The 24018-nt window shown below is 40.1% G+C and overlaps 1 protein-coding gene across 1 annotated transcript in view; it reads right to left on the bottom strand.

The window, feature by feature from the left end:
• DOCK8 (dedicator of cytokinesis 8) overlaps positions 1 to 24018 on the bottom strand; it is a 75284-nt gene that overhangs the window by 15192 nt on the left and 36074 nt on the right. Inside the window, exons 22-36 of the mRNA XM_050329233.1 lie at positions 22866 to 23041; positions 20984 to 21079; positions 19597 to 19692; positions 18674 to 18823; positions 16122 to 16235; positions 14953 to 15108; positions 11942 to 12081; positions 11201 to 11370; positions 9724 to 9869; positions 7584 to 7766; positions 6828 to 6963; positions 6158 to 6245; positions 4415 to 4511; positions 3015 to 3149; positions 914 to 1066 (exon numbers count right to left, since the gene is read on the bottom strand). Of these exons, the coding sequence (XP_050185190.1) occupies positions 914 to 1066; positions 3015 to 3149; positions 4415 to 4511; positions 6158 to 6245; positions 6828 to 6963; positions 7584 to 7766; positions 9724 to 9869; positions 11201 to 11370; positions 11942 to 12081; positions 14953 to 15108; positions 16122 to 16235; positions 18674 to 18823; positions 19597 to 19692; positions 20984 to 21079; positions 22866 to 23041 (2036 nt within the window). The remainder of the gene's footprint in view (positions 1 to 913; positions 1067 to 3014; positions 3150 to 4414; positions 4512 to 6157; positions 6246 to 6827; positions 6964 to 7583; positions 7767 to 9723; positions 9870 to 11200; positions 11371 to 11941; positions 12082 to 14952; positions 15109 to 16121; positions 16236 to 18673; positions 18824 to 19596; positions 19693 to 20983; positions 21080 to 22865; positions 23042 to 24018) is intronic.

Below are 24018 nucleotides of genomic sequence, written 5' to 3'. Positions count from 1 at the left end.
ACACCGAGTGCATTAAACTCACCACTCACACAAGTGGCCTGTGGTACCTCAAAACCAGTCCTGTTCTTACTTACTTAAACCAAAGTTTCCTAATTCTGACATGTCTGTACTTTGGGACTAGAGTTTTCCTTGGAATACACATGCTTGCTTGAGATAAAGTGAAGTCAAAAGCACCCCTTCCCCTCTCTGCACAGGCCAGTGAGTGTGACAATCAGATCACCCATAGAGGAGAAAAAGAGGAAGCATGACTGGAAAAACATTCTGGAAACAAGTCTGGGAAGCAAAAGGCCTCTGAGGGCTTTGATCAGTGATGCACTACACCTTGCTGATCACGGTGGCTCCACAGTACATTTTTCTTCTGCAAAGCTAACACTTTCCAAAGCCTTTAAAGTAACAACTACTGGAGGAAATGTTGTGCGAGATCAGATGCTGTCCAAAATGCCAATGCATGTACTTTCCTCCTAGAATATTATGAACCTACATGCATGATGTACATATATTTATTCCATATGTGTGGCAAAAATCAGAGCCCAATCCAAAGACCAAGGACTTGGTGAACAATTCCCATTAATACAGAAGTGAAAACAAAAGTGAGAAAATGAAGAGTATTGTTTAAGCATTGTATAGGCTTTGCTGTAAGAGGCCTAATGCTGTCCCGTTTGAAGCTGCATTTACAGGTGTTGCAGGAAAAAGTCACATTTTCCTAAACAAGGCAATGAACAATAATTAAAACTACTCTCCCACTACACTTCTAGCAATTCTCCTGGCTCAAATGAGTGAAACAGCAGATGTGTGAAATATCAGACCATGTGATTATCTGCAGATACATTCTATTTGCTATGGCAACTGCAGTCTCTGTTTCAGTTGATCACAAAAAGGTGTCACAAAACATACTGCTTTCTCAAAATCTTACACTGCTAGAGCTGAAACTGTATCTCATGAGGAGATAGAGAGTGGCACAGGCTTGAGTCCGTGTAATATCTATGCTGCTACTGCAGTGATGGAGAACTCTTTGACACAGGTCAGCACACTGTTCAACCTCCTCTTCAAACAGCAAATCTCCAAACTAAGGGAGACAGAAGAAAACATGCATTACTCTCATTTCTAGCATTAAAACATCATTAGCTTAGTGCACAAAAATCACAGGATACAGAAAAGACTAAATTTTTCAAAACCAACATTTTATACTTCTTTTTAAAATTTGGACTTCTGATTCCTGTGATGCTATAGGTTCCATTTTTAAGCTTTTCTACAGAAAGGAAGGGTTTGGAAATAGGATTTGTGTTTTGAAAAAGAGAGAAAGAGACAGAATAAAAACATTTCTCAGAGTGGGGTGGCCCCAGGGGCTTTCAAAAACATAAGATATTGCAAAATTCTTAGACGCATGGAGAGTTGCTATTTGCAGAATACATAATGGTTGATGATACATGCAAATACTTCCTTAAGCATATGGAGCAATTACTAGGTTTTTACATCAATGCCCTACCCTTCCCTGGGCCTCCAGCATGTTCTTCCTCCTACACTGTGCCACAAAACTTCCACTGCCCAGCTTTCTCACAAGACCCTCCTTCATAGCATCTTCATAATGCACACAGCAGACAAATGAGCTCAGGGGGCAGGATATCTGTTCTAAGAAACTCTCACCATAGAAGAACAGATGCACCAGTACCATATACACATATGTAGGAATGATAAAGGTGGGTGAGTGAACACAAGATATTATTTTTAATTTGCAGATCCATTTTCCAGTTCTCAATTTTTTTCAGTCCATTATGTAACTGGTTTATGTCTAATTTATATTACAAGCCTAGTGGCACAGGGGTTTACCATTTTTATTTGTAAAATAACAACTATATACCTACAGCATAACAGAAGTAATATAAATAATTGCAATGATTGCTTCAGAAAATACAGAACTGAGTTAGCTTAACTAGAAGATCTATTTCAATGAGAGTAATAATTGCTTCACAAAATTCATTACTGTAATTGGAAGTTAGCTTTTAAAGATAAAGTACAATGAAAACATAATTATTAGTTTCATACTCAGATATCTACCCTGTAATTAGACTTTGTCACCCAATCTGCACTTGAGAGCAGACAGGCATTAATTGGACAGGAGTATCCTGTTTCTTGTTTGCATTTCAGAATAGTTTAGAGGAAAATCAACATTTCATGGATTCTTCCTTTGTGGAATTGCTTTTCTTTGTGGGAGAATGAATCTTAAAAAGATTTTAGAGTCTTCATGAAGCACCCAACCCATTTTGACCTACACTGTAGAACATTGGTTCAATTTCTGTCCCCATATAAATTTTGAAGTTCATGGGGGTTTTTGTTGGGGTTTTTTTTTTTTTTTTTGCTTCTTTGATTTGTTGGTTTTGGTGGTTGTTGTTGTGTTTTGGAGGTTTTGTAAATTGATGAGAAAATATAGAGAAATAAAGAAATAGAGAAAAAAAAAAGGGAGACTAGGATTTGGCTTAGTTTTCAGGCAGAACAGAGTTGACATCTGTCAACATCTTAGAAAAAAAACTACTTAGAATTTGGAACCTATCTTATACGTAGAAATCTAGCATGATGCTCCGAATCTCTCATGATCTTTGATTTCTCTGCTGCCCAACTGGTTGGAAACTAGTCCTGATGATATAATAACTTAAATCTGACTTTATGGAAATTGTGCAAACCCTGGCATTAAGATTCCTAATTAAAATCAGAATGTATTTGAAATAAAATGGGTGGAATATTTTTTTATTAGTAAGTCTTCTATATTTAAGAGTAGACTGCTAAACCCACAAGAATATTCAGACTCAGTTATTCTATCTTGTGTGCTCAGTGAAATAACCTTACAACAGCTGTAGAAATCCCGTAACAACCCTGTGGATAGTAATTTGTATTTACATATGCAAAATATAATTAATGAATGCCAAAGAAAAATGATAAGTGCATGCAGCTCTGCTCTAGAAATGCCACTCTAATAATGTGATTGGAAGTATGAAAATAAAAATATGTCAGGAGCATACCTTGGCAATGAGTGCTCTGAGTGTAGCAAAGCAATGAGTCAGGTAAGTAGTGCTCTGATCGAAGCCAAGAGAATTTACCAGGACCTTCAAAACTCCTCCCAAAAGATTATCTCTGCACTCTGCAGCAAAGCTTGCCTATATATGGAGGAGAAAAAACAATAACTGTATGGGATAGTTCAGCAAGGAACTTGAACACAGGAGCTGAAGTTCTGCTCTCCAGTCCATGAGACATCCAGGAGTTTAGAATTTGCAGTTTTTTCACTTGTTAACATCTGCTTCAGAGGAACTTCAAAACAATTCTGTAGTGAGCAGGATAACAGAGGGGAAAACATCCCAAACTTTTCCCAATTTCTGCAGCCCCTCCAATGCATTTTTAAGAAAAGCCAGTTTCTGCAGTGATTCTTGAAGCTCTGTTCATATTTTGTCCAATCCTTCATGAACTGATCCTGTGACAAGCAAGGACCATCCTTTCCCTTGCCTCCTCATGCTCTGATTTCCTGGGCATCTAGGCTAATAGGCATGCTGGTATGTTCTGATATAACTCACAACCCAAATACTGGGGAGACTAGGTGCTGTGAGTGATGTCATGTGCAAATAATGCCCAGTACAACAATAGTCTAGTAGTTAAATGCTTTTCTACTAATAAGTTTTCAAGCACTGAGTTTTCTCCTATGCGTGTGGCTCCCACAGCAGTATTCCCATTTCCATGAATTTGGATTCCCTCTCCTAAACTGGGGGATCATGCCTAAGCAGAGTCAATTATCACTTTTCACAGTGGTCAGAGTACCTGTGAAATTTTACTGCATCTGTCTCTTAGCTGTTAAATAAGTTCTGCACATTACACTGCTCTAGGAGGGCACATCTCTTTTCAGAAGGACTCCAGGTAGGTGGAAGAGATCCTCCACAGAGCATTCAAGGTTAAATCCTTTTGTCTCTTAAATCCTTATGTGTAGGATCATAAATGTGAGTATGACCAAAGGCCATCCAGCAGTACAGTTCTAAATTTCTAATATCTTCAGCTACATTCCTGGCATAAATGAAGGTTTTTCTTCTCTCATCCTCTCCAAACTCCAGGATCATAGCAAGATAGTGGAAATGGCTTTCAAAAACATCTACTGAAGACAAGGTGGTAGATTTGCCTTTCATTCACAGTAGTGCAATACCTATAGTAGAAGGCCATTGTAGCAACAGCATAAGACAGGCAGCAATTTAATCTTTGGATTCATTCTCATTCATCTTTGTCTCATTTTTTTTTTCTCGTCAAGGCTATACAAGTTTACAGAAGATCTCGAATTAAAATATTTTGCACTGTCTAAGAGACAAAAGAAGAAATGAGTCTTGCCTCCAATGGCTTCTGAGGGAGCAGAGATTGGTACCAAGCCAGCTCTGCCATTTCTCACCTGGATGATGTTCTCTTGCATATCAAGAATGATCAGGTTAGCTTCAGTTGCCAGGTTTCCACTGATCAGGGCTTCTTGATCCAGCTCAGCTTTGGTCCTGCAAAAAGATGTCCTAATTAAAGCATGCAGACAGTACCCCAAGAGTTAGATGACCCGCTGTTTAAAAACGCCAGAATAGAAATGATACCGTTCTGTACGATCCTGTAAGAGCAAACAATGACAATAGTGTTCAACAGTGTTTCTTCAAAACTATGGAGTCAGTTGAGGAAAGCTGATATTGAAGAAGGGAAGTCTCCAAAGGGACATCTAAAACTAGGCCTCTAGATAGTTCAAATAGATGCTTTTGCTTCCTTAATAGTCCTCTGGGTAATGGCTACTCAATATCATGTTCAATTGTTCAATAAACTATGCTGTAATTTCTGAATACCTTGCCTGTAGCAGGACACAAAAACCTGAAATGGAATAAGGGTAACTGTTCTGACAATTTCAGAAGAAAAAAAGTAAAAATGGCAGACTAGGACAAAGTGGAAATTGCTTCAGTGCCACAGCAGCAGTGTTTAATGTAGGCAATTTAAAATGTTGATTCTTGAGACCACTGACAACATAGGACAGCAGGTCCACTGGGGCCAATACAGCAGTGCCCCAGGCCACTTAAGAGAGAACTGAAATATGTATAAAAGATATAGAAGATGATTGTAAAGTGTCGTGCATAATACCTTCTTCATTGAGACTTAAGGACAACATCTGCAACATAGCTCCTGTTCAGCTGAATATTCTAAAAATTGGTGAAGCTCTTAACAAAAGTGCATTTTCAGACATCCCTTTTATGCCAGAAACACAAAGAGGAGGCTTTGTTCTTTTTCCTAAACTGCTCAAAAAATGTTGTCTGGCCAGAGGCTGCCTAGAGCTTTTGATTAGAGATCCTCTGACTTGGGCCAAAGTTCCTAAGGTGCATTTCTGTGGGTGGAGCAGCACTCTTACAATCACACTTGTGAGCGACTTCAAAATCCACAGCAGCTCTGCTACATTCATTTACCCAAAAATAAAACCAGAAAAGTAGAGCCATCCCTTAGGGTACAAAGCGATAATTCTGTGGAGGGCTAGGAAAGGAAGTCAGGGTAGTAATATTTTTACTATTTACAATGACTGACTCAAAGCAACAAAGAACAGAAGGATCTGCTAAAAGGATGGTGCTCTAATCAAACCAGAGATCACTACACATTAGTAAGAACTGAACTAATTGAGTGAACAGTATAGCTGTTTGAACCATTTCCAGCAATCATGGAGCCTTGCGCATTGACCATGCTGACTGGATCTCCCCTGACATGACACATAGTTTGTAACTGCTACTACAGTCCCAAAGCATTATCCTCCCTGACTCCTGCTAACAGCACTTCTTGATATTAACACAGCATGTCAAACTCAGCTTAGTTGATTTTATGTGGCAAAACATACACTACAGTACTGTATATAGTGAGGAATCAATAGCAACACCAAAATAAATGTCACAGCAAGCCTCTGTGGAGTATTTGATACAACTTGTATCACTAACTAGTGTTTTCTAGACTGTTAATAAGGAAAACAGCTACATTAACATTTTATATTTTATCCTCTTTGGCAGAAGAGGGAGAGGATTAAAACTGCTGATTTTGTAATAAAATATCCTATGAGAAAGAAGAAAACATAAAACCTCCAAACAGCTTGGCTCTAATAAAAGCAATGTGTCTTTATCAAATTACTTACTTATCTTGCCTCTCATTTGCCTGCCGCCACTGAGTCTGCTCCTTTCTCCAGCGCAGGTTTTCATTTAGTCCCGCTGATCTGTCATTCCCTAGGAGTGCAACACGTCAGTGAGATTAAAGCACAAGGCAACACCTAAAGTCTGACAACTCACCAAAAGAAGGAGATATATTTCTGTAGCACTCTGTCAGAATTAAAACCATTCAACTTTACAGCTTCAGGGCTCTAGTAAAAAGACAGAGCCCCATCACTTATTCCACTGACGATTTTTTGGAACATCACCTTGCTTAATGTCTTCAAAAATCAAACCACAGATTATTCCATTTATTAAATGAAACAACTATTTTTGCTGTGAACAATTTGTTCTTACTGATAGTTTTGACACCAATTTTTGGCTCTTGACAGTACCACAGTTTTTCAGAATGTCTTAAAACTTCTTTCTTGGTTCATATTCTTCACATGAGAAGAGTTCAGTCCTAGCTACACCTTGGATAATTGAAAGTTAAGGATATTTTATCCACACAAAACCAACAATGGTCTGCAGGGAAATGACTGTGGGTAAAAAATATAAGGATGAAAATGCGTAGTGTACATAAACCTCAGCAAACTCATTTATGTCTACAACCATTTGAGTTCCTCTCAAAAGACATGGGGAAAGAGGTGTATGAAGTACCAGCTGGTATTCTACAGCGCTTCATCATTTCTCCTCTGGCTCCTTCACCTCTCAGTAAAGCCTCTTCTAATCGGGCTTTAACATCTCGGGACTTCTGGAGTGCCTGGGTGCTAACTTTATCTGAGGTTTGCTTGCCCTGAAAGTAAAGTGAAATCAGTCAATACCAATGCCTCCATCTTTGGACCTGAGTCCAAATTACATTTCCAGAATGAGACACAACAGAAGACATCTGTAGAGGGGGTAGAAAGTAATGAATATGATTGATTATCATATAAAGGCTAACAAATGTTGCAAATGAGGAAAGAGGTAGTATATGTACTGTTAAGAGACACAAAGATGTAGCTCAGTACTACACAAAGAGAAATTAAAGTTCAGAGAGAAGGTTATTTGATCAGACAGATCCTCTCAGAGAGTCCTGACAAGAAGTCCCAGCTCTTAACTAAAGAGTCCTGTCCAGTACTTACAGGAGCTGTCAATATACTTCCCACCAAAAATAGCCCTCTAATACCCAGGTAAAGGGAAATAATAAAACAGCTAAAGCTGTTTTATCATAGGACTTTCTTGAAGGTTTTGATTGCATTTTGCTTGAAGGCTAGTGTCAGTTATTTTATCTGAATTAATTTGTCCATTTGTAGCATAGATTAGAAAAGTGCTAACTTATCTACTGCCGACAAGAAATTTCCCTCAGACACTGGAATTTATGGAAAAAACCCTGAACTAAATCAAGACAACAAAATCATGCCATGTTTCACTTACCTTGTACTCAAAGCATGAGACACAAATGAAGAGGAGGTCTAAAATTCTGTTCAACTGCATGGGTGGAAGGTCTGCAATCCATTTCTGTATTAGATTCTGATCAGCATTCTTCATGATCCAGAGGAAACAGATCAAAAGATTGCGGGTAGTTTCAGGACCTAATGTGGCACTCTGTCTGTAGGGCTAGCAGCAGATAAATGTTAGTTGAAAGAACTAAAAAGAGAGGAAGGTCATTCAGGTGAAGTAATGTTATTTAAATTACAGTCAAATCAAATCTCAGAACTGGATTTCAATAATTTTGACCTCTTCCAGGTTATAATGATTGTATTTTTTGAATGTATGTATCATTAGTGAAAGGAGCAGTTGAATGCATTTGAAAGACTGAGAGAGGCACAAGAGCATTGTTTGCTAGGTACTTGTATTTTAATTTCCCTGGAATAATGTAGAAAAAGATTCTATAACTGTTTGGTTTCCTCCTGCCATCTAGCTGTGTCGAATGGCACAGTAGATTAAAAAAACAATGAGGAAAGAGATAGAGAGAGAAAAAGAAGGATCTGAGTCCTAGATCCATGTGTTCAGGTGAGACTGGGACTGGGAAGTAGTGTGGAACTCATTTGCTGATCTGGAAACAAGTCTAGGCTGGGTGTGAAAATCATAGAATCATAGAATAATAGAATTAACTGGGCTGGAAGAGACCTCCAAGATCATCAAGTCCAACCCTTGATCCAACCCCACTATGATTACTAGACCATGGCACTCAGTGCCACATCCAGCCTCATCTTAAAACCTCCAGGGATGGTGAATCCACCACCTCTCTGGGCAGGCCATTCCAATGCCTGATCACTCTCTCTGTAAAGAACTTCTTTCTAATATGCAACATAAACCTCCCCTGACAGAGCTTAAGCCTGTCCCTCTTGTCCTATTGCTGATTGCCTGGGAGAAGAGACCGACCCCCACCTGGCTACAACCTCCTTTCAGGGAGTTGTAGAGAGTGATGAGGTCACCCCTGAGCCTTCTCTTCTCCAGACTGAACCACCCCAGCTCCCTCAGCCTCTCCTCACAGGACTTGTGCTCAGGTCCTTTCACCAGCCTGGTTGCTCTTCTCTGGACCTGCTCCAGCAGCTCAATATCCTTCCTGAACTGAGGGGCCCAGAACTGGACACAACACTCCAGGTGTGGCCTCACCAGCGCTGAGTACAGGGGAGGAATCACTTCCCTGCTTCTGCTGGCCACACTGTTCCTAATCCAGGCCAGGATGCCATTGGCCTTCTTGGCCACCTGGGCACACTGCTGGCTCATGTTCAGCCTCCTGTCAATCCAAGGACCTCCCAGGTCCCTTTCTGCCTGGCTGCTCTCCAGCCACTCTGTGCCCAGCCTGTAGCACTGCAGGGGGTTGTTGTGGCCAAAGTGCAGGACCCGGCACTTGGCCTTGTTGAACTTCATCCCGTTGGAATCGGCCCAATTCTCCAGCCTATCTGGGTCCCTCTGCAGAGCCCTCCTGCCTTCCAGCAGATCAACACTCCCTCCCAACTTGGTGTCATCTGCAAATTTGCTAATGATGGACTCAATCCCCTCATCTAAATCATCGATAAAGATGTTAAACAGGACTGGGCCCAGCACTGATCCCTGGGGGACACCACTGGTGACCGGTCGCCAGCTGGATGCAGCCCCGTTCACCAGCACTCTCTGGGCCCAGCCATCCAACCAGTTCCTAACCCAGCACAGAGTGCCCCTGTCCATGGGGCTGCAGCTTTTTCAGGAGTATACTATGGGAAACAGTGTCAAAAGCTTTGCTGAAGTCCAGATAGACACATCCACAGCCTTCCCCTCATCCACCAGGCGGGTCACCTGATCATAAAAGGAGATCAGGTTGGTCAAACAGGACCTGCCCCTCCTAAACCCTAAATCAAAACAGATGTGGGAGAAAAAGAGAACTTCTTATGGTAAAGCAGTAATTAAATGACTAGAAAAGAAGAGGAGAAGATGACAGGAGGAATATGAGGGACTGCTTGGGGCTGGAGGAAACAAAAATGCAGTTTCTCATGACTGTAGTTATAAGTGACAAGAAAGGATAAAAGGAGAAAACAAAGAAAGGGAAAAACAGATACAAGAAAGGAGACTGGCAGAGCAGGGGACATACCAGGGACACCAGAGGCATTCCAGAGTTCCTGATGTTAAATTGATTCCCTGCAATGGCAAGGGCCACGTTTTGGTTGATTGCACCTGCAGACTCTTGTTCTTCTTCTGGGTTTCCTGTGCGTCCCTTTCCACTGCGGCTTTCTGAAACTAGATTTTAAATATCCCATTTGAACTTCAGGAGCAATCCTGTTGTTGCTGCCCACATGTCATCATTTTCCATTGGTCCGTAACCTAATAAAACAGTTAGTACCTCCATCCCTGAGAGTGTTTGGCTGATGTACCAAGCAGTAAAAGAGGCACAGCATTAGCCTGACAGATTGCAGTTATCTGCAAAAACTGCCAAATTATTCAAATAAATAAAAAGTGGTAGCAAATGTGAGGTTGTCTCTGAAATTCAAAGCTAAGCCAGTGCTTTGTAGGACTTGGAACCAGTTCCAAGAAAAGAATCCAATCCAGTTCCAAGAAAAGAATAAACATAGAAGCCATACATGGATTTGGTGATACTCAATGAAATACGTAAGTCAATACTAACAGGTGAGAGAGCCAGTATTGCCTGCTGACTAAAGAGCAAGTTTAATTTCAAGCATCTAGCTGCTTCTATTCCCTAGTAGTCTTGACATCACTTTCAGAAAATAAAGTTATTTATAACTAATTTTTGTGAAAATCTCCTCCAAGTGTCCATTTTGTGTTTTGCAAGTCCTGTTTTTCAGTGACACTGAGTGACCAGCTGGACCCCATGTGTTCAGAATGAGATCAGCAGCCTCTTGTGACAGATACTCAAAAAGGACACTCTAAAACATCCAGCCATATGGGTACACCTGGGATTTCTCATAATATCTCTTTTTGCGTATGGAATAACACTTAGATTAGAAGAATGATGTGAGATCCAATTAGACAATGTAGAGTAAATGCTTTGACCTTATAAAACCGGAAGTGCTAAATAATACCTTGACATTAGTAAGTTTTTTGTTCAGATGTCTCAACACAAAATATTTTCAGAACAGTGACAAAGATAAATTCTTCAGAGTTTATACCTTTAATTAATGAAATTTTGTACGATGTTAATAACACTAAGGAGCAATAGAAAAAGACAGAAAGATTACAATCCAATTTCTTTAATTGTGATATTACAGGATGTCAGTATCACTCTTGTTCTCTTCCCTACTGTCTGTTAAGCCTACCTAGATCTCAATATTTTATGCAGACCTTGTAGGCTTTATTTGCAAGATCATAAAATTTACACAGAGATATGCAGGAGTACTTACAGATTCATCTCTGGTCTATCATTTGCTCATGAAGTGACTACACTAAAGCTTTTCCTGTCTGTAAAAATCCAATCTACTCCTAAGTAAATAAATATTCAGCCTTACTAGGCTCTAGGGAATTTCTGTACTTAGTATGATCTCCTTTATCTTTGATTAATTGCTTAGACCAGTCACACTAAAAAGCTAAAAAATCCAAAGGGAAAAAGGTCTTACTTGTAAAATCATGGAGTTGTGGTAGTGAATCCAAGATTATACCAACCAAAGGGAGGTAAAGAGCTGCAATTTTAATCTTCACCTCTTTTTTGGAGCAACGTGGATCTAGGTCATGGGAACTCAGCAGGCTGAGGATAGCACTGACAGCTTTTCTTTGCACCTTGCTAATCCTGTTAACACAGAAGCCATCCATGAGCTCCATTTCTTGGTTATGCACAAATCACTTATAAATCAAAGATTTAATAAACAGAGTGGAGATGAAAGAAACAAATTAATACACCAATATTCGTTGGAATATTCCATTCTGAGCAGAGATTCATGTTCTCTTCAAATGACAGATACCTTAAATCTCCAAGCTCCTTTACAACAATCAAGGAGCACCCAAGTCTTTCAAACTTCCCATAAAAATTCAATATGGTGAAGAGAAGTGCTTAAAGAAAAGCATCAAACTCTGGCAAAAGTTTGGCTAAACTCTTAAGCTCAGACAAAGGCATAGGTGTTTGAAGAGCAACTGAAATTTCGTGTTCTCAATTCGTGAACTTAGCCAACACTATCACAACAAATGGCATGTTTTTATTTCCTGGGAGGAGATAAAACAATGAGTGGGTCATTGCTGTGTTACAGAGTGACTCACTGAAAAGAGTGGGGAAAAAAAGACTGCACTGCAATCAAACTGTGACCTTGCCAAGAGCAACAGTGTGACTTGATTCCATTCTAAAATCTGCAAATTGAGATACACACCCCTCACTGTCTGCATCCAGCGCTGCTGCCAATTCAGTGAAAAGTAAACCAGTCAAGAAGTGTTGCTGGCGATATTCGGCTGAGAGGTCAAACATACCAGTGATTTTCTGGTCCTGGAAACTTGAACAGGAGCTGGAGTTCTGCAGGAATATATTAGAAATGTTAGAGTATGATCAGCAAAATCAAGGCTTCTTAAGGAGGTCGCAGTCACAGTCCCCGTAGCTAACAGAAAATCTCTACCAGAGGAAAAGCACAGACTTGAAGGAAGGTTGGACGTTCTGGAGGAAAACAACTGGGTATGAAATAAAAAGCACCTAATTTCAAATGAGTGGCTTCCTAGCATGCAGTCTCATCCTTTTCATTCTGTGCCATCAAATCACTTGACATTTTTTGAGATGTAAAATTCCTACCCTGTATTCACTAGTTTGAAAAGAACGCTAAGTAAGAATTTTCTCCATGTTTACAACTCTTAACATGGCTCTTACTGTTGCAGAGCAGCTATTGTGTATCATATAGCAAGAGGTTGCCTGTACATTAAGTGGGACTTTGGTGTCAGAAGCTCCTCACTCTATCTTCTTCAGCATCCATGCATCCATCCTAGCATGGAAGTAAGGCCAGTAAAGAATGTGAACAGTGTTTCCTCTCAGCCTGGAAATCCTTGGCTGTGCTTGCTGGCAGCTGGCGTAATTTAGAACAGCCTTCAAACTGTTGTAACTTACAGTTTTGACTGATATACAGCCAGCCCAGGAACGGAAAGTTGGTGTTATATATATATTGTGAACTTCTTAGCTTCTCCAATCACAGGTGTGTGCCACAGGTCACCTGGAATGTTTTTGTCCCCTGATCAGGTGAGCAGAAGTCTTAAACTCTATTCCCCATTGCAACTTCTTGGTTATAAGATCCAGATTTTGCTTTCAATTTATACTCTTCAATATTCTTCCCCAATAGTTCTGCCATTCACCTAAGAATAGTCCCAGAACCCAAACACATAAGGTATCAGTATACCACACAGTGGCAGCTGTCTTCCAGTATATTGGGTCAAATAAGACCCATGTCTCTGACCAGCCCCATATTTTGGATCTATGTGCTTAAACCCACTCAAATTCAACCTCAAGCAGGCTATACTATGGCTGCACTATGTTTGTGTGGAATAACACTAAAGTGTGGAGCACCCAGTTAAGTGTATTTGGCTTCTATCCAAGAATTTAAAAAGATTTATTCACAAGGCCATATTTCTACTTAAAATCTCACTCTAGCTGGGCAGCACTCCTGCAGACAGATCAAAATTACTGCAAGGATGGTCAACTAACATATTAAATCATCCAAGGGCCACAAAAACCTTATTGATTTGTGCAGGTTGCATTTCATAGGTTACTCCTAATGGAGAAAAAGAGTTGAAGATGTTGCTTGAAAGAAAGATTGATTAAACTGGTGTCTTCCTAGCTCTGACTTGCTAGGACTAGTTACAAAACTATGCTGGCCTTTTTTTCCCTCATAAGCAGAAGAGTCACATTTCTAGTTCTTTGGCATCTGGGATTAGCATTAACCAAATGTATTGGGAAACCCCAACTCTAATACCTTCATGCTTCACTTTTAAGACCAGGAAAAACTTCAAGAAAATACTATATACTATTATTGACCTGTGAGAACCCTTAAGGTATGAGATGTAGCACATCTTAGCATCCAACCAATCTTTTGACAAAGATACTTGAAAAAGAAACCATGAAATTTAACTCCATTACTTTGAGTGTTTTTGTACCTCCCACTGTTTTTAGTTTCAGTAACATTCCCCTGCCTCCAAGGGTTATGGCAGTTATGGAGCATTGAACTGAATTGCTTCATCCCAGTCCTGACCCCTGCAAAACCACTCATGTGGAAAACAGACAGGCCAGCACCCTTCAGTAGGGGGTTTGCCCCATTGTAAAAAAAGCAAGATACCATCTAAGTAAAATGTAGAGGAGAAGGGAACAAGACTGGCAAAATAGTGTGTGGCATGCCAGTTAACAATTTCTCTTTTTAATGTGTTCATGAGCTCCACTGTCAGGAAGATGGATAGGAGGTCCTGATACTTCGGAAATCTAGAGTTGTGTCAGTATCAGGCCAAGTCTGGAAAAATGTGCATGTACTGGGGATGACATCCTGGAAGAAATAAGAAATGATGGATATTGCTTGGAGAGTTGTACTCAGGACACCTGAGTGTTTTCACACAAAAAATCATAAAGCTAAAAAGAAAAAGAAAAACACTGTCCAAATGACACAGAGAAATCATGGGCAAAGTCATAGCATCATGTGTACTACTGCAGGGGGTAGGAACCCAGAACAAAGAACGCTGCTACTGGAAAAAGAAAGTGTGATAATCTTGCTCTAAACAACAGGAAGGTTCAACAGAAATTCACTATTCCAGGATATAGAAAAATGCAGTGTATTAGTCACTAACTTAATAGTGATAACATTCACATACACTTGGAGAATTAGAAGATCAGTTAGAAGGCAAACACACAGAAAGTTTTATGTGCACTGCTGCATCCAAAACAGATAATGAAATTCACAGAATTCACAGAATATTCGAAATTGAAAAGGATCCACAGGATCATCAAGTCCAATTCTTAACTAAATGGCCCATATAGGGATCAAATCCCAAATCTTGGTGTTACCAGCACCACGCTGCAACCAAATTTGTGGCTGTGTATGGATGGGATAAGGGCGTGCCTGTAAATTATCCTTCAGTGCTATGTTCCTTTTTGACCCTCTATGTCTACCTTAACAGTCATTTTCTGTGTGCATGGTTCTAGAGGAGCATGTATCTGTCTCATGTTAAGTTTTAACTTGAGTAAATGCAGTTTTGCAGTAGTACTCCTATTATTTCTTCCTCTTTCATGGGGGAAGTTTTTCTCCCTGATCCAACAGCACCTAATTTTGAAACTAAATATTTGAATGCAGAGCAACATGAGTCTTTCTCTACATGTGTGCTTCATGTGACATTCATAAAATATGTTCATATGGACGACCACCTGGGAGGATAAGGAGGGAGAAGGAGATGCTGGAGCAGATGCGGGTGTCATGAGGAAGAAGTTCAGATTGAGGTAATGCTCATGGCTGCAGAGAATTCTCAGGAACTCAAGCCTCATGGAAATCAGGGTGGAGAGTGAATTCAGCTTGTTTGAAAGCTAGAGAAACAAACAAAAAAGTATCAGTCAATGGGCATGTACCATCTAAATTATCATGCAGTGAAACATCTTGCTCCCTGAAAAGGAAATAGGCGTATAGCCCAGCATCATTAAAATGTTCACGGTACCTAACTAGCTTCCATACATTAGCTGCTCTTCATTTCACAGTGATGGTTTCTCTCTCCCTGCTCCCCAGCTCACTTTCGAACTTCCCAAGAGATAATAAATTGTTTCTTTCTCTTTTTTGGTACCAAAAATAAAACAGACAATATTTTTCTCTTTTGCATAACACAAAAATGAAAAACAAACTAAACTTTTCTGAGTCTGTGGCAAACTCATAAAAAGTCCTGCTAAGCAACACAGGGCATCAGTGGTGGTCTTGTAATTTCTCTTCATATCAGCAATGACACCAGTGAAGCATTGTACATATTACAGAAAATGGGATGGTAGCCACCTTGCATTCTCCTACCTACCATCAACTGACGGAGGGCCCTCCTTTGGCCGAAAACTACAGCAGGTGTAAGAGTTCACAAAACAGAAGGAAACGTTCCCTTTCAGATACAACAAATAAACTCATCACAACATGCTGCATCATCATCTACTTCTAGTTTTTTGGAGAATACAGAGATGTATCATTTTGGTTGACTCCTCCAGACCTAAATACTGTCCTCACTGCAGTGGAGGAGTCAGAGACTAAAAGCTGATCTGTATGGCCTGCAGACTATACTTCTATGGGATGTAAAAAAGTAAGGGAAGAAAAGTGGTTCCATGGATGCTCTGCAGCAGTGCAAAGTATGACATTTCTAAAAAAGTCTTCACCTCCACTCAATTGTTTTTCCTGCAGCCTACAAATCAAAAGAGGTTTAAAGTCACTGCATATGCAATAGGAAATAGGAAATTTACCTGGACTTTTAACACAACTCAAAGGCTCTTGATGGATAAACTAATCAAACAGAACAGAATCCGGGACTGGCCATAAGCCAAATGCAATCCCAATCATGCATGGCGCCTACCTGATTGCAGTAATGTTTGATGAGATTGAACACAAATCCTCGGTCCATTAAAGAAAGAAGATCATACAAGAAAAATGCCAGGCTGATATTAATTTTTTCTGCTTGTTCACTTTCCTTGTAAAAAAAAGAAAAAACCCAGTTATGATGTATAAAACTTACATAAGGTTGTAAGACTTTTTAGAGCCATGAAAAAGTAGCATCGGGGACTCCCTAGTAGGGTAGTAGCTCCCCTCATCTCATGGGACATACAGAACAAGATTGTTTCAGTTCTCCAGTTCACATGATCTTATTAAAATTGCACAGAATCAGTTCTGTAAATTATTTCAAGTGTTGTAGCTTTCACAGAGCAATATCATGGGGTGAATTAACAAGTCCATCTATGCAAATCTTTAGGGTGACAAAAATGAAATGGAATGTGAGACCTGTTCTGAATTCCCTATTGGCTGCAATCCTGCATATGACTTTTTTTTTTTCTTGTCTATTAAGCCTCAAAGAATGCTGGTTTAGGTACTTAAAACATAAAATATTGTTCTAAAATATTAATAAAAACCTGTGCTGCCTTTGCTGGTGGAATGACAAATATTTTGTTTAGAAATTCTAAGTGTAAAATTAAGTAAGTGTAAATTTTAAGTATAAACAGTAACAAAACACTGCTAAGATAAATCTTGGGTGTTTTACCATTCAGCAGCTAAGCTGTTGCATCCTTAGAATTGGCCTGATTACCAGAGATACACAGCCTCAAGTAACGATCACAAAGAACTTTATGTGGCCTCTAAAATGAGGCTACAGTTACTTCAAACATACAAATTTAAATCATAAAATCCCAGTAGTGTATGTAGTTTACCAAGATGAATTAATGGAGATGCCTGAGGGATCTGCACTCATTTAATGTTCATAGCCTTCAGGTGAGCTCACTCAAAACTGACAGAGGAGATGATTGAAAAATATCTTCCCTACTGGCACCTCTGACTAGTGAGAACAGGTGTGCCTCACCTCAGGGTGGCCATGATTTAATTCTTCATTTTTCAACCTTTTGTTGCTCTTCAGGAATACACAATCTGGAATTTACACAGCAAAATATTTTTCTGTTTTGAAGAAAAAAACTTGTCTTTCAACTACCTTATTGGGCTGGCTAGCATGCCAGATATATAACTGTAGAAATCCAGGGCAATCTGATATGCTCAACCATGTATTGTAACACTGATTATTACTGCTTGGATTTAAAAATCAGACACGTATTGCCTACTGCTCGAACAACTAACCAGTGGCCCTAATTCTGAAAACACTGAAGTGGGATTTTCACACATAATCAGGTTCTAACAAACTCACTCTATCAAAATCGAATTGAATTAACAGGCCACAAAAACTTGTGTATTTCTTATGAGGAAGTAATAAATACTAGTGTGTTGGTAGAGTCTACAGTTATGTTAAAATATTTTTAATTTCATACGTTTATTTCATACTGTATTTAAAGAAGTCACTGCTGCCTTCAGTGAACACTTCTGTGGAAATGATTTCTCTGCATGTGGCTATTAGAGAAGCACATCAAAAGACTGAGCAAAGAGTAAAGCTTTAGGAACAACTTTCTGGTGGACAGTGACAACCTGTTCTGCTGTTCTCTGCTTCCATTTGTCTGCTCTTGCCCCTTTCCCAGTTTCTGCTCCTCAACAGCACGGCAGGGTGCACTTGGAGAAAGTGGATCAGGAAACTAAGCTGATTGAAAAGTGACGTGGCAGGCCAGCTCTCCTGCCTGCTCTGCTCCGTGGCAGAGCACTCTGCTGGGCTGGCACAGTGCACTTGGTAGCTCTGGGGCATGAAAACAAGTTGGTTGCAACAACTGAACAGTGACTCAATGCCTATCTGTAGCCTAAACTTTGTCTACCGGCCAGTGAGGAGTAGTATCAGTGGTATAAGCTGACAGTAGTAATGCTACAATATAAATTGCAATTTGTCATCCCTTCAACTTTATAATCTGCTGTATCAGTGCAACTTGTTAAAAGGAGAAAAAATTTCATGGGACTTAGGGCTTATTTTTTGTCTTCAGTTTTCACGTAGCCAATGCCTCTTTATAGAGATCAGGGTTTAGATCACTTGCTTTTGCAACCCTCATGAGGAGCTCTACCTTTATATTGCAGAGTCCACTACTACAGAGAACAGTAGGAATGAGGATAACTGTAAAGGGGATAAGAGCAAGAAGCCCTGGTTGGGCTGCAGTCTGTTTGATGTTCTGCCTAACCTGGTATAAAGAATCATTGCCACTGAAAATGGATGCTCAGCTTTTCCTGTCAATCAGAAAGGGAGTTCTTTCCCTGTACATTGCAGCCACACTGAGAAGCAAGCTGGGAGACTGAGCTGAAGAAAGACAGTCTGCCAAAGGAGTGCAAGCCTAACCTTTGCATTGTCACAACTCCAGCTTAAGATCCACGTGAAAATATTGCCTCAGTATTGGCCTAATTCTAGCAAGACTGCTGAAGTTTAAATGGGATTAAATATGGCTCAGGGCAACACAACGTCAGTAACAAGGATTCACGGTGCTTATTTCATGCACTTACTTTTGGTGGTTTGACTAAAAGTGCAGCAATCTCTGAAGTAATCACACTAACTATAGTGGTAATATCATCTTTGAAGCGATCGGAGAACCGAGTTCTTCGTGGGTTGTCTTGCTTCTCTATGTTATGAACATACTGAGCCATACTTTTTATCTGTAAAGCAGAAAAAAATACTAAAATAATGTCCAAACCAGGGGTAAAATACTGTTTTAAGTTTGTTCATGGAAGTAAGATTTCCTGTTTCTTTTTCCCTGAATGTAATCACTCATCTTCTCAGCGCTGCTTTGTACTTGTAGTGGCAATGACAACAGAGAGCCTAAGACTCAAACACAGACAGACTTTGATTTCTGTCCATATTCATGCAGTTGGCTACTCTCAGCACCTGAAATCAGAATCACCCTCCCCCAGACCTTTACATCTGCAGTTCTGAAATGCTGCTGTTTGCATCTTTATCCCTTCATGATGGACAGGGAGTGACACTTGTGGAATTCTTATTTTTTGACTTGATGTTGGGTTACATATATGCTGCCAGTGGAAATCAGTATGCAATTTCCACTGACATACAGCCTCAGGGCTCTGTAAAACTGTGCGTTTGTGGAGCTTTGTCACTGCTCCCATGTTATTAACAACATGGAAAAGATAGGAACAGGTATTCACAGAAAAGGAAGGGCTTGGTTTGATGAGTGTCTCTCAGTCTTTTGCAAGGCTGTGGACCACTGCTCACGTAGTTCATGCAGAACTTTGGCACCACTGCCATCAGTGTGGAATGGGGGTGGATATAAAGAATTCTTTAGTTGTATTTCCATTATTTGAGACCTGCCTTTATGCAGTGAGGCTGAACAACTAAAGAGGTCGCCACCCAACACCTCAAGTACCGAATGCATTTTACCATTAACTAACTGTGAAACATCACTGTCAAATCTTACCAGGAGCTCAAAGAAGAACCAGGCATACTTGAAGACAGATTCTCTCACCATGCCTGTACTGACCACCATCTGCAGTGCCAGCTCCTCATGGAAATGCTAGATAATAAACACAGACTGTTGGAATATGGCTTCTCAATCAACTTGTCTTCCATTTTCAACATCCCCCCAACTTTCCTGCCAGAAACTCCTCCATACTGGGGAGTCTGCAGCTGGATGGGGGTGTGTGGATGTTCTTGTAGGATCAGAAGGCAGATTTGACCAAACTGACATTTAAAGAATGTTGGTCGCACACAGATTTTGGTACCCATTTTTTCTGTTGATCCAGAACTCTGAATAACTGAACGGAAAAATGCCTTTGGTCTATCCTCAGGCTGTTGACTCTGTGTATGACAGAGAGCAGTCATGTTTCCCACTGCCTGCTAAATGTTTTCATTTAGCACATCCATGTGTTTTTGAGAGGAAGTAGAAGTAAGATTGAGTCTGTGGTGGGAGGGAAGGATACAGCAATAACCACAGCAGACCTTGTATAGAGGTTAGTATTTGGAAACAACACTTTTTGCATGCGATCTGACCAGAAGACACCCAATCCCAACTAACTTAACTTTTAGAAAATTCAGATATGGACTAAAAATTTATTGCAATGTCCTTTTTCTGTTCCTGACACAAACAATAAAACTAATGATATTCCTAAGTATATTTATACTAAATAGCACCAATTAATCAAACTGGGTGTAAGCCTCTGCTTTTTGACAGAAATCAGACCAATAAACAGGAGTAAGACTGGAGAGCTTGTTAACTGTAACTGAGATTCTAAACTGTTCATTTCAGGGCTTTCCCCCTGCTTCTTCATTCCAAGTCACTGCTGCTGATCAATGCCAAACACAAGATATAGCGCTGGAAAAATTATATATGTGATATGGTATCTTCTATGTTGTAAGAAAGCTATTTGGGAATACATACTCAAGATAGGATAGAATTTCTTGGTTCTAAGAACTACAAAAAGGGACAACCCCCCCCACTCTTTACAGAAGAAAGAGGTGGCAAATGTTTCTGAATGGAGCTTACTGTAACATGTAAAGGCAAGTATCCAAGGCTAAACAGAAGTGGGAAAGCTCTAAGACCTTGAGAAAGAGAGCAAAGTAAGATCCAAACAGGCTGCTACTTGTCTAAATCTGTCCTGGAAGAAGAATCTGAAGACTCTGGAGCAGAAGCAGAAAAGTTTGAGTAATATTTACCCAATGATTCAACATTCCACCACAAATGCCTTGTTTGATAAAACTGGTTGTTATTTTGTTCTGTTTCTCCCCTCTCCTCATTTAGAAATGCCATTTGCCACCACTGCTGCAAGACGCTCCGTGTTCTGTTAATTAGTTCCTTTTTAGCCTACCTTTTTATTGGATGGTCTTGGGTTTGCACAAATACTCAACATGTCATTTGCCCCTTCAACATAGTAAGACATCCGACTGGAACTGTGATCCATAGGCTGGGGGACACAGTTCAAAGAAAAACACAATAGTAAGTTAATAAGCAACTTAAGCTCATTAATAGAGAAGAAATCAGCAGCAGTGGGTTTTTTGTTGTTTGTTTTTTGGTTTGTTTTTCGGTTTGTTTTTCGTTTGTAGTTTTTTTGGGGATTTTTGTTGGTTTGGGGTTTTGTTTGTTTTTTGTTTGTTTTTGTTTTTGTTTTGTTTTTTATGTATGCACAGATGTTCATCTAACCAGCTCTTTTCTTTCCTTCTCCCCGTCTTCCTTCCCACTAGAGGCTGAAGACCCCCCAAGAGCAGCAGCCACAGGAGGGTGCAAATGCCAGCACTGCCATCGCGTGTCCAATGGCAGCACTGCTGCTGTACTTTGGAACACACGATTCACCCTTAAAAAGGTGTAAATTTATCCTCTGTAAATTAATCAGCATCTCGGAGTCTTCCTTCCATTAAAAGTAATGCAAATTTAAAAGGCAGTGAATTGGCTACGGCAGTAACCAATTGTAAATTGCTACATTTATCAATGTGACAAAGCTGTAATATAAACATTTTAATTTTGTGTTAATTTGGAAGAACACCTTGAGCTTTGAGGTTTGGGGTTTCCCCATACCCTCCCCCCGACTCCCCAGGGACACAGTACATTAAAGTCATAAGGCTATTAAATTCAAGTCTATGTTATTAAAAGTTGCTATGGGTGAATATATATGCCCATATGAACAAAACAAATAAACGGTCAAAGCCTGCTTATCTTGCTATTCTAGTTTCATTTGCCGAGGACAAGCACCCATTCACTTTAACCAGAAAGACACATGGTCATTCAGTGGAGAAAAGACTTAAAAATATTTCTGAAAATAACCTGCTTGAGAAGTAGTATTTTACATATGTAACACTCAAAGAAAAGCAAGGTGGGATAGGGTTCAGAGTTCATCAGACCTGCTGCTGTAGAGCATTGCCAGGGCTGCAGCTAACAGCAGGATCCTTGCATAGGGCAAAAAAAATCCTGCTTTTGTCAGAGGCATGGCTTCCCAGCTCCAGCTGAGCAGGGAACTCTAGATTTTGGTTCCCCAGAAAGCTGAGCACAACCATCATCATAAAACTCTGAGATGAGCTGGGATGCTGCAGACCAGCAAGCAAGAGATACCAAACAGGGAAGCAAAATCCTGTTTCTCAGATGTCATCAACCTTCCTGTCCTGCAATCTGTTGGTGGCACGTAATTGTGGATGAGAACAGCAGAAAAACCTTGTGTTTCATTCTGTGGTTGAATGAAGTAGTTTGAAAAGACCAGTTATAAACTATGCACATGGCATCTGTACTATAACCAATATAAAATTATAGGATGTTATATAATTGCCTACTTTTTTTTTTTAAACAGGAAACTATTTAATACCGAACATAAAAATAAATATGTGAATAAAAAAATAGAAGAAGGAAAAGAAGAAAAAAAGAAAGAAGGTCTGTGGCTGTACTGACTCTGTACAACTGGAAGAAGACTTGGTCAGCAGACATGAACAGAATCTAAGTGTCTGGAATAACAAGAGAGTGAGGCATGTCAAAAAAGCAAATCCCTCAGCCACAAACAAGAGACAGAGTTCCTAGCTCTTGTCTCCACTGATAAGAGACATCAGAATTTAGCAGTGGGATGTGGGTCCATGCCACATCAGATAAACGGCAAATGCTTCTGGTGATACATATGGTGCATTTACAAGAAGCAAATCCTCAAAGACAAAATCTGGATCATTAAGTTTTGGACCATATCACTCTCCAGATGTTTGACCTTGTTCTCTTACCTTGGATGACATGATGTTTTTGACCTCCTCATCAGTAGCAGTTTGTGTAACAGTGATGTCAGGATTGCTGCAGCTGATCACTCGGCTCTGCAGGAGTTTACTTCCAACAGACACTGCTGAAGTGCGTCCAAATGTGTAATAACGAGACTCTGTCGAAATGGCACTGCTGCCTGCACCTGCCCACAGGGAGATGTTTGAATTAAGACTAAAGGATATATATATGAGACAAACATGAGATTCAAGCCAGTTTTGCTCTGTGTTGTTACAGCATTTTGGAAAGAAGAAAGCTCCTGAAAATCCCACCACCAACAGCTTCATTAACAAATTACATAGGTATTGAATGACAAGGTGCAGATATTATCCCAGTTGATAGCTCACAGGGTGATTGCACAAGTAGTAACAAAAACTTAGTAGGGCTACCTGAGCAGCAGCACTATTACAATATTTCTTTCTTCCCTTCAGGTCTTTTTAATTTGCTGTAGATTAAGACAATATTCACAGGCCTAAACACAAAATACCACCTTCAACATGTAACGTGCGAAGTTTCCAAGGAGGCAGGGAGCATTGCCATCAGGAATCTCACTAAATGATTATCTAGTTTTCAGTTTCACTATGGACCTTATTTTTCCAGGATAAAGAATTTCCAAGTGTATGCGAGCTCAGAGATTTTAGTACATCCTAACATCAGCCTAAATGTCCCTCAAGGAGGATTTAAATGAATTCTTGCAAGAGAAGAAGGCCTACATATCTTTAGCTCCCACAGCACAGCTGCTTGGTGGTAAGCCATTTAATGTATACTAATTGATTAAATGAATTCTATAGGCTTTAGGACAATGACTGCAGCAGAATAACAGAATGGTTGAGGTTGGAAGGGCCCTCTAAAGGCCACCTGGTCCAATCTCTCTGCTCTAGCAAGGTCACCTTGAGTCAGCTGCCCAGGACCATGTTCAGATGGCTTTCTGCTATCTCCAAGATGAGACACTTGGGCAACCTCTCTGGGCAAGCTGTGCCAGTGCTCAGACACCCTCAGGGGTGAGAAGTGCTTCCTCATGTTCACTGTGTTTCAGTATGTGCCCATTGCCTCTGATCTTGTCAGTCGGTGCCACTGAAAACAGCCACGTTCTGTCCTCTTTGCACTCTCCCTTCAGCTCCC

The sequence above is a fragment of the Myiozetetes cayanensis genome, unplaced genomic scaffold (assembly GCF_022539395.1).
Source record: "Myiozetetes cayanensis isolate MyiCay16 unplaced genomic scaffold, myiCay2020 scf4, whole genome shotgun sequence".
NCBI classification, from domain to species: domain Eukaryota; kingdom Metazoa; phylum Chordata; class Aves; order Passeriformes; family Tyrannidae; genus Myiozetetes; species Myiozetetes cayanensis.
This window is presented reverse-complemented; position numbering and strand designations above follow the sequence as displayed.